Source organism: Calonectris borealis, chromosome 23 (assembly GCF_964195595.1).
Source record: "Calonectris borealis chromosome 23, bCalBor7.hap1.2, whole genome shotgun sequence".
In the NCBI taxonomy this organism is placed as follows: Eukaryota; Metazoa; Chordata; class Aves; order Procellariiformes; family Procellariidae; genus Calonectris; species Calonectris borealis.
In genome coordinates, this window is record NC_134334.1 from 5,290,218 (window position 1) to 5,303,517 (window position 13,300).

Sequence of the window (13,300 nt, forward strand, 5' to 3'; positions counted from 1 at the left end):
ACCAATCATCACCCTACTTGCCTCAACCACAAAATGGGAATAATAAAGCTCAGCAGCAGCAGGGAAATATTGGGAAGTTTAATTATCTAAAGGTTAAGTCTTTCTAACATTTTTACAAGTACTGTATAAAGATGGGATATTGTTTTATAAAAATCTAACAGATTAAATGGATTCTTCTTTTCAATAGCTTCTAATCTCTTCTGTTTAGTAAGGCTGCTGCTCATTCTAGTAAGGCAAAACTTCATGAAACCTTCTCCTCTCAATCCCTGCTTGACTTAGAAAAATTCTCTCAGATCACTCTGTCCTTCTCTGATCTCCAATCCTTTCTTAATCAGCTCTGAAATTCATTTAGGATTCCTTCACAGTACAGCTGCTTCCATCCTCCAAGTCCCTCTGTATTTGTTGGCATCTCCCTCTCATTAAGGGCTTCAGCAGCATCTGTACACACAAGCCCTGCTTTCACTATCCATCTGATTTAACCACATGCAACAATAATGAAAACTCTGTTTCTCTCGAAGATGTGTATGGCACCCAATGAGGGAATTGTTTTTAGTTTGGAATCTTTTTTCTTTTGGTAATCTTTTATTTTTCAGACTTAGTCTAACAATTCCAATCCATCAAAATCATGCTCTGATGCAGAAACAGTACAGTGTTTCCTGAAAATGAAATGCAGTTCAACTCTTTGCATACTTGGGACACTATAATAAATGATGTAGGGTCACAACAGTCAGTTGAAATTTCCATGACTAATGGCGAGCACAACTTGCACAGATTAGAGAGAGTATACTAGAAAACTAAAGAAATAGTTCAGCTGCCTTAGTTACAGTACTTCAAGTGTCTACAGACTGTGCAGTAAGGAAGTATGCAGAGAAGTTCTAGAGGGATGGACAAAAAATCCCTTTAGTGTAAAAAAGGCTATGACAATCTTTTTTTTGTTAATCCAGACTTAGTTTGTATGGTAAGAAACCTTTCTCAGCTGCATATTTTATTCAAAACCGGAAGTGTTCCCAGATTAAATTTGGTATTTACAAAGTTGCAAAGCACACTCTTTTACGACATTACAGAACTCAATTTTAATCTCCACCTTACAAGAATATTAACTGGACAATCAAAAGAAAAGCTATTTACCCAGACATTAACACTTCTGTCCACAGCATTTGCAGGTGGTTCTGCCTGATGGTTTTCAGTACATCTGCGATTCTTACTGACCTCTTTTTGAAGGCATGTTGAAAACATGATCCTAAACATTATCAAGCAGCAAACTATTATGATAGCAAGATAAAAAAAGATGTCCATGATTAGAACTTGTTTTAAAAAGAAATTAAATATTAATCTGCTATTAAGTATAAAATTAACAGATTAGTGTGTTAAATTACAGTAGACATTTCAGTGCATGATACAGCAATGCCTTACATATAGTTATATCCATTAACCTTATGTTTGTATTTCCTCTTTTAAGACCTTATTTTAGAGACTACTCATTCTGAAACTTTTTTATTTATCCTGTCAGACAGTGTCAGATACTTTAGGCCACCTTTTCAGATGCTCTGAACATCAGCAGCTCCCACTTGACTGAGGTGGGAAGCTTGGATGTTTAAAAATTATGGGAGAGAAATCTTGGGCAACATAAACTCCAGTAATTCTCCCCTCTCCCTCACAGGCGTAAAAACACTATTAAGGTAAAGTTAAAAAACCCCTACAACCTCATCGTGAGGCAAGGTGTCACATTTTCCATGACTCCTAAAGAAAAACTCCAATATGAGCGCTCCTACTCCTCTCTTGTGGGTAGCTAAGCAGACAGAATTGAAATAAGAGTGCTAGAAAAGACTTCCCCAGAACTCAGTGAAGATAATTTAAAAATGATGGAAGTGGGGAAACTAAAAGATGCCTGCAGGCTGACTTTTATTGCTTTAGAATGTAAAAATTGTATTTGTCCTTACATAGGAAGGGAAAGGCCATACTGGAAGCAAAAACAAATGGTTACATTTTAATTTGCCTACCATTTCAGCCACTAATGATACAGCCTTAAATGCCTGGGCAGTAGATTATCATTAATACAGATTTCTCTATCAAAATGAATTTCATTTTAACAGGCAAGGTAACATGATGAACTAAGGGATCTCTTAAGAAATCTTGTATTTTTCCTTTAAGACAAAGCTAACTTGCTACTTTTCCATTCAAGATCAAAGAAGGGAAATAATACAAGGAGACAAAGACAGAAGAAAGAGACAGAACATTTGAAGCTTCAATTTTCTCTCTAACGCTTTTTCTTTTAGATCAGTACAATCACTAGATTCATCCTATAGAGAAAGAAGATTAAAAAAGGGAGGTTATATATGGCCAAAAAGAACTCTGGGCAACTTTGCTGATATGTTTACAGCTACTGTACTTTACAATTCTTATTTCAGAAGTAAAATGATAAACAAAAAACAAAGCACTTTTAATCTTCAAAGCAATGTATGATCAGTAACTACTTCATAGCACTCGATAGTCAAGTACCATAATCTGTATTTTACTCCAGGAAAGAAAGATGTGTAGAGAATAAGTGATATGCCTGGGTCTAATGCTGAACCAGGGATGGAACTCAAACACCACAAGCTTGTATGTTAAACCACAGAACTTCATTTAAGAGCTGTTCTTTTGTTACCAGTTTTTATTTGAGCAAATGATTATTCTAATCAATAGATTATGGACTTTTTTCCAGCTCTTGCAGAAACATTTGAGATACCAGTGGAGGTACATCCCAGGATTATTTGGCACAATATTTAGCACAACACACCAGTTAACTTACTATGCCTCTGAAATTAATCTAACCTCTTCAAGTAGGTTACTAAAATAACTATTTGCTAGGGTCAACATATGAATAGCTTCATATTGGCAACAGCTTCCTTGTTAAATTACATTTACAGTCAGGGCACTCTGCAGGACATATCCAGCCTCCGGGTTATAGCTAAGCTTTCTGACCCTTCACAACTTTTGAGAAGGGAAGTCTAGCCCGGCATACTGAATCTTGCAATAATATTGGTCATTGTTCTCAATCTCATCTTTGGCCATCTAAATCACCAGAGATCTTTCCAAGAGCAGAAGCAGCACAACGTTAAAAAGATACTCAGTCAAGGATCAATTTAATAGGAATTTTACAACTGCCTGCAGTACAGAAAGTTTGAAAAAAACCTGTAATATTTGCAAATCAATAAAAAAAAAAGAGTTTCTCCTGGAAACGTACACCTCTCAAACTACAAGGAAAAAGATTTCCGTATTATTGTACTGTAAACTTACTGTGATCTGTGGGAGTGCTGAGAGATTTAATTTACATACTAATGCTGCAAGCAGGTTGGGGGGTGTGGGGGGAGAAGAGTTACTTAGCACCAGCAATGAGCAAAAAGGAAAAGAAGGCAGCTACAGTCCCCGTGGACTGTTTTGTTTTCAATAATTTTAGACTGTCTAATAAAACCTTTTAATAAGCTGCTCTCAGCTATAAAACTGCAATCAGCCTTTGTCAGAGAACATAATACTGCCCCAGTCAGGAAAATAGTTCTGATATAATGGACAAAAGAACCCATCTAAATAAAAGTTTCTTAAAAAAAAAAAAAAGGAGAAAAAAGTTCCATCAGTGAAAGACATAAATTATGCTGTCTATACTGCATATCCTTTCATTTCTAAAATACTAGATTTCAAAAGGATATCTATTAAAGCCAAATTCTAAAAAACACTATTTTCTGGTTTACTCTACTCTAGTCCTAGTTTACAATTAGACGAACTTGCTTATTTACAGACTATTTATGCCCTATAAGTGCAATCTAAATTATGACTGATCACGTTAATTTTCTGTTTATAATCTATGCTACCCAGTTAGTCTCTAAGTGACTACTATGCGACACCGAGATTAACATTGCAATAGCTATCTAAATTTAAGACTATTTCCACTCCACTCACTCAATTTAATGGCAGTTCTCACTGAAGCTCAAGTCTAGCTATAAAAGCCTAAGATATATGTATGATAGGTAAAACACAGATGTTCTACTCCATTAAACACAGGATTCCTCAAAACAGCAGGTCACCTGCACTGTTGATAAATGTAGGTCCAACTCCACTGTTGCCAAAAACAGTCATGCCACCATAAACTGGAACTGAATCTACCCAACATTTGGGTTTAAAAGTTGGTTTATAAGCCATTACTAATCCTAAAAGAATTCAGTATCATCCTTTCAGTAGATGTATTTCTTCATTTTTATAATTCAAAGTACTAACAAGATGGAAACAAGATCGCTTTTTTCCTAGAAATTCTTCTAATCTTTCCAGTATTACCACCATCCTTTTCTTCCCAGCAACAGACTTATTGTGATGGCAGTTATCACATTTTACAGATCAGTTCAGAAACATGTCTAAAACTTAAATAAGACACATTGTCAAAAAAATACCCAATCACTAAAACCAGCACAAAATCTGTTTGTCCTGAAGATACACCTGTCACCTTAGCAACATAGGTAGAGATCTCTGTTTAACCTCTTTTTAATGTCATTTGCTGGAGAGTTAGCATAAACCACTGTGGCATTTGGTTACTGTACTTTGCTATCATTTAAGGAAAAATAAATTTATCACTTAGAAAAAACAGAAAATTTGTGGAGTTTAAGCAGCAAAATGGTAGCTTTCTTCTCTTGATACATTTCTGCCCCACCTTATGGGAAGGGGAACTGACTGTATCTGTGACTGGCAAGTCACACTTTCTCTGAGGGGTGCCAGATAATAACAGCACGTCAACACACTCACAGCCAAATGCTCCTTTTGCCAATGAGATTTCGTAACGCTTCCTCCACTTCTGAAGCCCTCCAAAGAAAGGAAGTGCTAACTCCCTGTTAAAACATATAGTCCAAAGGACCCCAAACTGTCTAATGTTTGAACTCTTTTTTGCACAGAAATAGAGTGAAATTACTTTTTTTTGCATTAAGTTACTTTTTTTCATGAATTTTTTTTTTCCAATTTTTTTTTTTTACTGCTAGAAGCTGTAAGCTGAACAGATATGTCTACATGCAGCTACACTGTGTTAAAGAACTTAGGATTTACTGCTTCTAGTTTCAGACAAAGTAACAAAGGAAATGTCAAATTTTTCTCCTCCTTCTATTCAGACGAAAAAGATACAATTGTTAATAGCTAAGATGACCACAGAAATGGTTTTGGCTTCTATCCATATCCTTTTCTCTAGCTAGTGGTAAAATAAGAAGGGGAACAGATATGAAATTCAGTTAAGAAATGCCTCTTTTTTTTTTTGGTTGCCAGTGTCATTAGATCAGCACCTGAATATACACCAAGGGTAGAGCAGATCTGAAATGCAGATTTCTCAAGCTGAAAAAATTCTGAGTGAAATATAGGCTTCCAATCAGCTCAGACAAAATGCTAACAAGTACTGAATTAAAGTGTGAAGCTGCCAGTACTTTAAGAAGAAGATCCCTAATACTGATTTTACAAAAAATAGTTTATCAGGAAGTTAAACACACATCTAGAGTCCCAAGTAGTTTCTCCACACTCAGAGCTAAAAACTCAACAACATGAGATTTTAAATCGTCCTACACCCTGAGATTATTCAGGATTCTAACTTCCCTATGGAGACACAGACCCTCCCCTCTTCACCGCACCACCATCTGATAAATAGACTGAGCAACACTTGCACCAATCATGTAATGAGAGCTTTTCCACCCTTTTTAAACTTGTTTCTACTTGCAAGCTATTTCATGCTATCTCAGAAATACTAGGAAATAACGGTAGCATCTAGTTATACACCCAGAGCTAAAGTAATAGGTCACAGAAAGGGCTTCTCATTGCCATTTCCTAGCAATTCCCTGTCATTTCAATACACAAGGTTAAATTACTCCAGAAGCCTCCCTACAGGGCTTCCATTGTTTGTCTGTCAAGGCTAGGACACAATGGCACTCATTCATGTGCACACCAAGTAAGCAGCTAAGGGCCAATGATCAGCATACAGTCTCCTTTTGGTTCTTCTGCAAACAGTTTGTAGAAAGATGGCATTTCAAATAAACTATGTCGATTTTTCAAAGCTTCAATGCATTCCTAGTATCAACTGCTTAGTAGGGACTCCAGACAAAAATTAAGACAACTTGAGAGCAACATGAAGAATCACCCAAAAAACCCACTCACTCATTAGGACTGCTCCTGAAAAAGATCTGCTTGCTACAACCACATGCAAAAAGATTATGTTTTAATAGTTAGAGAAATACACATTCAGAAAAGTTCAAAATAGCTGATTCTTTCCAAAGACAGTCATACCATGCTTTTCTTTTTAGAGTACCACTTAGTGTTCAGCCTCAGAGCTTATGTTACTAAGGGGTACAGACACCAAGGTTCCAAAGTGCACTTAAGGCTGTTTACTTCATATCTTCTGGTTAAGAACCCAAGAGGGTTTAGGGTTTTTTGTTTTTGTTTTGCTTTTCTTTTTTTTCCAACATGTTAAAAATAGAAAAAACCAAATGCAGTATGACATAAGTCCAATGCTGCCGATTACTGGAGAGAGACAAGCCTCACGCACCTCTTCATTGTTTTGCCTTTTCTACTTCAAAACTTGCTAGAGCAAAGACTTTGTCTCCTGATCCTATGAGAGGAAAAAACATTTTCAGTAAGTATTAGTAGAAATTGTAAATTTCCTTCTTACAAATCAAGTAAAACATTTGAGATCAAAAGAAATCAAACCTGCATTTTGAAAACTAGAACACTTGAGCTAATTTTTAAAAAAAAAAAAAAAGAGAGAGAGACATACTGGCTTGACAGGTCTGAAACCAGCCATGCTGTATTGGGTCTGGCTGGGATGGAGTTAACTTTCCCCACAGTAGCTCTCCTAGTGCCATGCTTTGTATCTGTAGCTAGAAGGGTGTTGATAACACACTGATGTTTTGGCTACCGCTGAGCAGTGCTGGCACAGCATCAAGGCTGTCTCGCCTCCAAACGCCAGTAAGCTTGGGGTGGGCAAGAGGTTGGGAGGGGACGTAGCCAGAACAGCTGACCCAAACTGACCAGAGGGATATTCCACACCGTATGACACCATGCTCAGCAATAAAAGCTAGGAGAAAGGAGGAGGTGGGGGATTTGTTATTAAGGCATTTGTCTTCAGAAGGAACTGCTACATGTACTGAGGCCCTACTTCCCAGGACGTGGCTGGACATCACCTGCTGGTGGGAAGTAGAGAATAAATCTTTTTGTTTTCCTTTGCTTCTGTGCACAGCTTTTGCTTTTCTTTATTAAACTGCCTTTATCTCGACCCACGAGTTTTTCATTGTATTTTCTCCCCCTGTCCTGCTGAGGAGGGGGAATGAGAGCAGCTTGGTGGGCACCTGGTGGCTAGCCAAGGTCAACCCACCACACACATACAGAGCTTCTAACGAAGTACCCTTCTGAACAAAAGGTTCTCACCTAGCTTACAGTCTCAGGAAGAGGAGTACTGAAAGGTAGGTCACAGAGTCAGTTTATTTGTACCCTGACCTAGTCTGGCGCGTTCCTGCCGTTCATATTTCTTTCATCACAGTTCTAACTGTAATGCTAGAATGAACCCTTGTGCTTATTTAATGCGTATTATAACTGAACTTTTGGTCTTCTCAATACGATTAGAGTTATGACAATCATGGCAAGAAGAGTGCTTTGAAGCTGTGTTTTGACAATGTGCCAATAATTGCCAAATTCTCTGCATCAAGCAGAGGAAAAGGCTCTCCTGAATAAAGTGATTAATGCAAAAGAGATCCGTGCTTAACTGTAAGAACTACATCTCTGCTTGAGACAGACCATTCAAGCCTTCAGCATTATGGGCAACACTTGGTATTTATGGACATTTGGCACTGGATTTATTTGCTGTGTTACTTTTTCCTCACGGATAGCACATCAGAGTTTCATTGCTAGTAAAATAGAAAAATGTACATCAAAATCTCATGGCATGAATCTTTTGTTCATATTTTCTCTTTCATAGGGGAATCACGGGTATTTCTATTAATCAGTGTTCAATGAGGCAAAGAAATTGGAAGTTACAAGAATGAAAACTTACCAAGGTCAGTGGAGACTCTCTCAAACTGGCTCAGGGCTGTACCAGCATTTGCTGACAAGAACATCTCATCATCTTGAGTGAGCTAAATCAAAAAAGGCCATAACTGTGAGCTTGGTACCTTAACTGTGCATATTCCCACCACTGTAATTCCCACCATCTATATGGGCATGTACATGAACTATAACAGATTACAGCGATTGTCAATTTGCAGTTTTTAAGTGGCAGTGCTATCTAACATATTAAAAGCCAAAGTAAAAATGCAAGCTACTCCCCCTGCCACTGATTTTTTTCTCAGTGGCATCTATCAGCCCAGGAAGGACACCATACGCAACATCAAATATGCCCCTCATGCACCACTAAGTTTCAAGCTGACCTCCAGTGATAATTGCTGATGAAAAGGTCGCTCTGTACCTCTGTACCAAAACTATGCAAAGGATGTCAATTATTTTTTTGTCATGTGGTCAATACAGTAATGAGCTAAGATCTAAGCTCACTTCATATCATCTACTGAGGAAAGCGAAAATTTGCAGTCACTACCAGCTTTGACCATGTTAAGAGTCAATGACCTAGAAATGGTTCTCTTCCTTTAAAGTGACATTTGCACATGTATATTTTGCTTTTATGTATGTGCTCTGATGCCTTGTGACAGATGCCCATAAAATATTTACAATAATGAAGTAGTAACCTACATTTGGAAGGTTCAGATATTCTAAGTTAAAACTCGCTCATTTAAGTAGCCTCAGATATATATCCTTATTAAAGTAAAGCATAAGTGTGTCAAGCTGTCCACAGTGTTAGTGTCAGTTTATTTATTAAAAAAATAAAAATCAGGTACAGGCATTCAGAATGAGGGAAAAAGTATTAGTTACCTGCCTTTGCTGTGCTTTGTAAGCAAGCATCTAACTTCTTAACATTTTGCAGTATTGTGCAGATAAACATGTAATATTTACCATCATTTTTCACATTCAGAACAGATGTGAAACTCCCACCCTAGCAAGACCTCTGAAGTAGGTTACTGATCATTTTAAAAGATAAAAAGGCTACGTCAAAGCATGGTGAAATGGCTTGTCTGAAGTCATCCAAGGAACTCATGCCAGGAGGATTAGATATCTTCATGCATTCAGTTCACAATCTTACCTAGCCTTTTAACCTATTTCCAAAACATTTTTTTCTGACAGCCAAGCAATAAAAATATTCTGAGGGAAAGCATTTGCTAATATCATCTACTTGGAATGCAGCTCCTTTAAGTACTGCACTTGATCTTTTCCATTACATTCCCTCATTTTCTATGAAAGTTTAAATACAGAGATACACAGCAACCCATTTTCTTCATATACCATCAATAAAAAGAAGTAACAACTTCTCTTCCTCCCTCTAGTGGTAAAAACCAGGGATTGTTCTGCCACTGATTTACTCATTGGGGAAACAGTTTATCACTCATCTCTCCAATTTATTTATCTTACACCAAGAGGTAGGTATTATCACCAACACAAAAGTTAGTAAAGATCAACGTATGTCAAAAGTTTTGGATAGTTCCTGCCAGGTGGATAGGTGGTAGTTAGCCAGTGAAAGACTTGTTTTGTAGCTTTTATAAATATCATCAACTTGTACTAGCTTATATGTGATTCATTCGTACGACCCACCAAAGAAAGCATTTTAAAGTAGAAACAGCCATAGATAAATGTACAATACAATTTGATATATGTTCAGTAGTGAGTGTTTCAGAAAGCTTAGCATTAAAATGAAAGGACGTTTATGCACTACAAAAGCAAGCTGCATTTTATTATTTGCTTATAAACAAAAGTTGTAATTTCTTATTTTAATGATTTCAAATTCCTCTTCAATATATCAATAGACATTTCTATTCACCTAACTATCATACCAACACCTTACCTTCTCACCAAGCTTTCTGAGGGCAGTCAGGATTTCCACTTTCTGCTGTGTGTATAGGTCTCGTCCCAACTTCCCAACCATTAAGTCTCGGTCCATCTGTATACCGAGGGGGAAAATAAGTCAAAATATTTAAGCTTCCCATTAGTTTCACTCAACATAACAGCATGAGCAATGCAACAGCCTAAAAATATCATCAGTAAGCATGGTACCCATGGAAGTAAGGGACAGAGCTACCCATAATTTAAAAGATGGCCATGAAGTTTTTCTGACCATTCTGCAAATACTCTTTGCACCTAACCTTAGCATTCTTGATATCTCCAAACTTGAATCTCTTTTAATCAAAAACTGCTATTCATTCAAAATTATGGATTCACATATCACTGATATATGGAGAAATCACATTTCATTTCACTTTATCTGGATCTCAAATTCAGTCTAGATCTCTGAAACACTGAGTGCACTCTCCAGTTCCTCAGTACAATTACAGATTCATACTCTTCAGATTTTCTATTTACAGTTATACTCAGTTCACTATCTGTTAATCACATTTTTGTTTTGAAGCAGCAAGATAGAAGATAATTCAAGAAATACATATTGTTGTCCCCATTACCTCAAGGAACATTTAAAACTGAAGAAATTCTGAAAGAGAACTTCTCTATCTCCTCAAGTTTTCTAACACACTTGGTGCTCTCCTTGCAATCATTACATATTTAAATCATTCTAGCTCAAATAAACAGTTTTTACAGTATAACAGAAACCTTCACCTCTGCCAACCTTGTCCTCAATTGCCTTGGTTGTTTCTTTGCAAACATTCTAATTACTTCTGGAGTTTTAAATGCTTGGCTGATGGCTGCTTGTATTGCCTACAAGGAAAAGAGCAAGAATGACCAGAACTAATAGTCACAAGCTGTAGCTGCATGACAAGATTAATGAAGGCTGCAAAGCATCATTAGTATCCTCTGCATCATTTGATAAAGAGCGCTTTTCTTTTTTTGCATAACCATGGAAGCGAGATGAAAAAATTTATGACCTTTATGCAGGGCTTGAAAAATCCACTAATTAGTACAACTACACCGAGAAAGAACTGTGAAACTTTTCATTACAGTCCAGGTCTTAATTTCTAATCATTTCGAATATCTTCCTGATATTAGCACATCACAAGTGGATGTGCTCTGCTATCTTTAGCAGTTTTAATGCCCACACTGATGATTACAGCTCTTCTGAGGGTAAGCAGAATGTAAATGCTGAGGTGAATCTCCTACTGTTATTCAAAATCAAAGTATCAAAGCTATTATGATTAAATCTCACCACAGTTATGTTTGGACAAATCATGATCCCTCTGGAAACAACCCCCTAAAACATAGGGCTCAGAAGGAACAAATCATGCTCTAATTAAACATTTGAAAAGAGAGAAAATAGATCAAAAGTTTGAGACTCAGCATAAAATATGATCAATTCACCAAAAGAATTTAAAGTTACATAGTCCTTTCTACAGCCTTTTAATTTGGATCAGTATGAATCTCTGAAATACAAGTCAGCAATAAGAGCACAGGAAATGCTATCTTACAGGCATAAACTTTATTTCTCACAATATATATTGTCCTGGATTGTCCCTCACACCTTTTAAATTAATTTGTATTGTTTTATGTTATTTTCTAATATTAAGGATCTGATACATTTAGTCCCTGCAGTTTCCCACATTTTTTTCTACAGTGTTATGGTTATAGTTCTTCAGTATTTTTTTTTTCTTTTAAAATGAAGAGACCTAACCAAGTTTTTAAATGTACACATATATTAAATAATAAAAACGTTAGATACATAGAACTAGCTTTCATACGTGCCTTGTCTAAAAATTATAATGAACCACTTGTATCTATTTTCTGTTTCATTGAGTCCAGACAGAACGCGAACTATTTTTAGTAACACATCATCCTTACCAGTTGCATCCCGCTGAGCTCATCCACCAAAGTCATATCCCCAGACATAATCTTCTTCAGGGAGTCATTGATCTCGCTCAGCTGTTCTAGAGTTTCTTTTTTTGTCTCTTCATACTCGTCTGCATCTAGCTCCTCTCTAAAGAGGATCCAATAAGATACATTAGTTCACAGGACTAAACCTGAGATGTAACATGGAGAAAAGGACATCAGGGAATATCATGAAGCATGCTTCCTCAGATAGCAATTAAAATATTCACATCACTTCAGGTTATTCCGCTCTAGCCCTCTTAGCTGTTATTTAGCTAATGCATACGTAGTTCTCCCGGTTTTGCACCACCTCCTAGCCACCCATACACTTGTGTTGTTTGTATGAAGTCACTTGTATTAAAAAGGCCCTGACAACTACAAGACACTCAACACTTGGTGCAATATCTAAAAGTACGTTTTGGATCTCAACAAAAATAGGCAGTGAGATTGTCTTGCTCAAAGTTACGGTGAATGAAATTATCTGAGAAGCTCATCTTCTCACCCAAAACCCATCAAGTTATTCAGGAGTAACTGATCCTGCTGTCTAAACCTTGCCCAATACAAAGAATGACACTACCAACCGTTAGCAGTTATAATTGTTCTGGAAAAAAATATGTACTGCTTGGACAAGTTAGAATTATGGTCAGAGAAAGCATCTAAAACCACACAGGATGTATAAGCGCAAGTACTGAACAGGAAAAAAACCCTTTTCCTTGGTAATTCAGTCTATCTCAAATTTTATTAGCCCACAAAAAACTAACACAAAATCACATGAAACACATCACGTGAAAATGTTAGACAAACTAAAGAGAAAAACCAAGCCAAAACCAAATCTAAACATCCATAATTATAAGACAAACCAAAATAGATAAAAAAGTTATTTGTTAACTGCTATTAAAAAAGCCCATATGAAAATTGTGAATTCTATGAACAGCTATTAAAAGTTAAGAAGTCACACTGAAATATAAAATTTCAAAGAAAACAGCAATGAGTATTTCTGCCCACATTTTCCTCAAGAAGATGAAAAACAGAACAATGTTAATAAAAAGAAACATTTTTTAAAATAATTTTTACTACCTAACACAAACACCCTACCTAATTTAAAAAACATAAAGCCACAGCAAAACACAAAACAAAAAACCCACAAGATTTTTGAAAGGTACCACTTTCTTCTGCCAACCACTTAAGAAAAATATTACCGTATAAGAGGAAAGCATTTATTTTTATTACCTGCATTCCTCCAGATCTTGAAGCTGCTGCATTAATCTATCCAACTGCTCTTCCAAGTTTTGTTTTAGTTTACTGGTCTCTGTTGTTCCTCTTGAAGCCATTTTCTGTTTTCACATGAAAATTTTTAGTTGTTGCATGACACTCCTAGGAGAAAGAACATTTTATTGTTTTG

At 36.5% G+C, this 13,300-nt stretch overlaps 1 protein-coding gene across 5 annotated transcripts in view; it reads right to left on the minus strand.

Moving 5' to 3' along the window:
• Window positions 1-968: 968 nt before the first annotated feature.
• LZIC (leucine zipper and CTNNBIP1 domain containing) overlaps window positions 969-13,300 on the minus strand; it is a 32,316-nt gene continuing 19,984 nt past the window's right edge. For 3 of the 5 annotated variants that reach the window (XM_075172441.1, XM_075172439.1, XM_075172440.1), the window contains 6 exons: window positions 13,129-13,272; window positions 11,872-12,007; window positions 10,699-10,797; window positions 9,935-10,030; window positions 8,042-8,123; window positions 3,109-6,604 (listed from right to left, as the gene is read on the minus strand). In XM_075172441.1, coding sequence (XP_075028542.1) covers window positions 6,546-6,604; window positions 8,042-8,123; window positions 9,935-10,030; window positions 10,699-10,797; window positions 11,872-12,007; window positions 13,129-13,229 — 573 coding nt within the window. In that variant the 5' untranslated portion in view covers window positions 13,230-13,272 and the 3' untranslated portion in view covers window positions 3,109-6,545. Of the gene's footprint in view, window positions 1,263-3,108; window positions 6,605-8,041; window positions 8,124-9,934; window positions 10,031-10,698; window positions 10,798-11,871; window positions 12,008-13,128; window positions 13,273-13,300 lie in introns of those variants that run through there. The other 2 variants (XM_075172442.1, XM_075172443.1) reach the window with 2 other exon arrangements.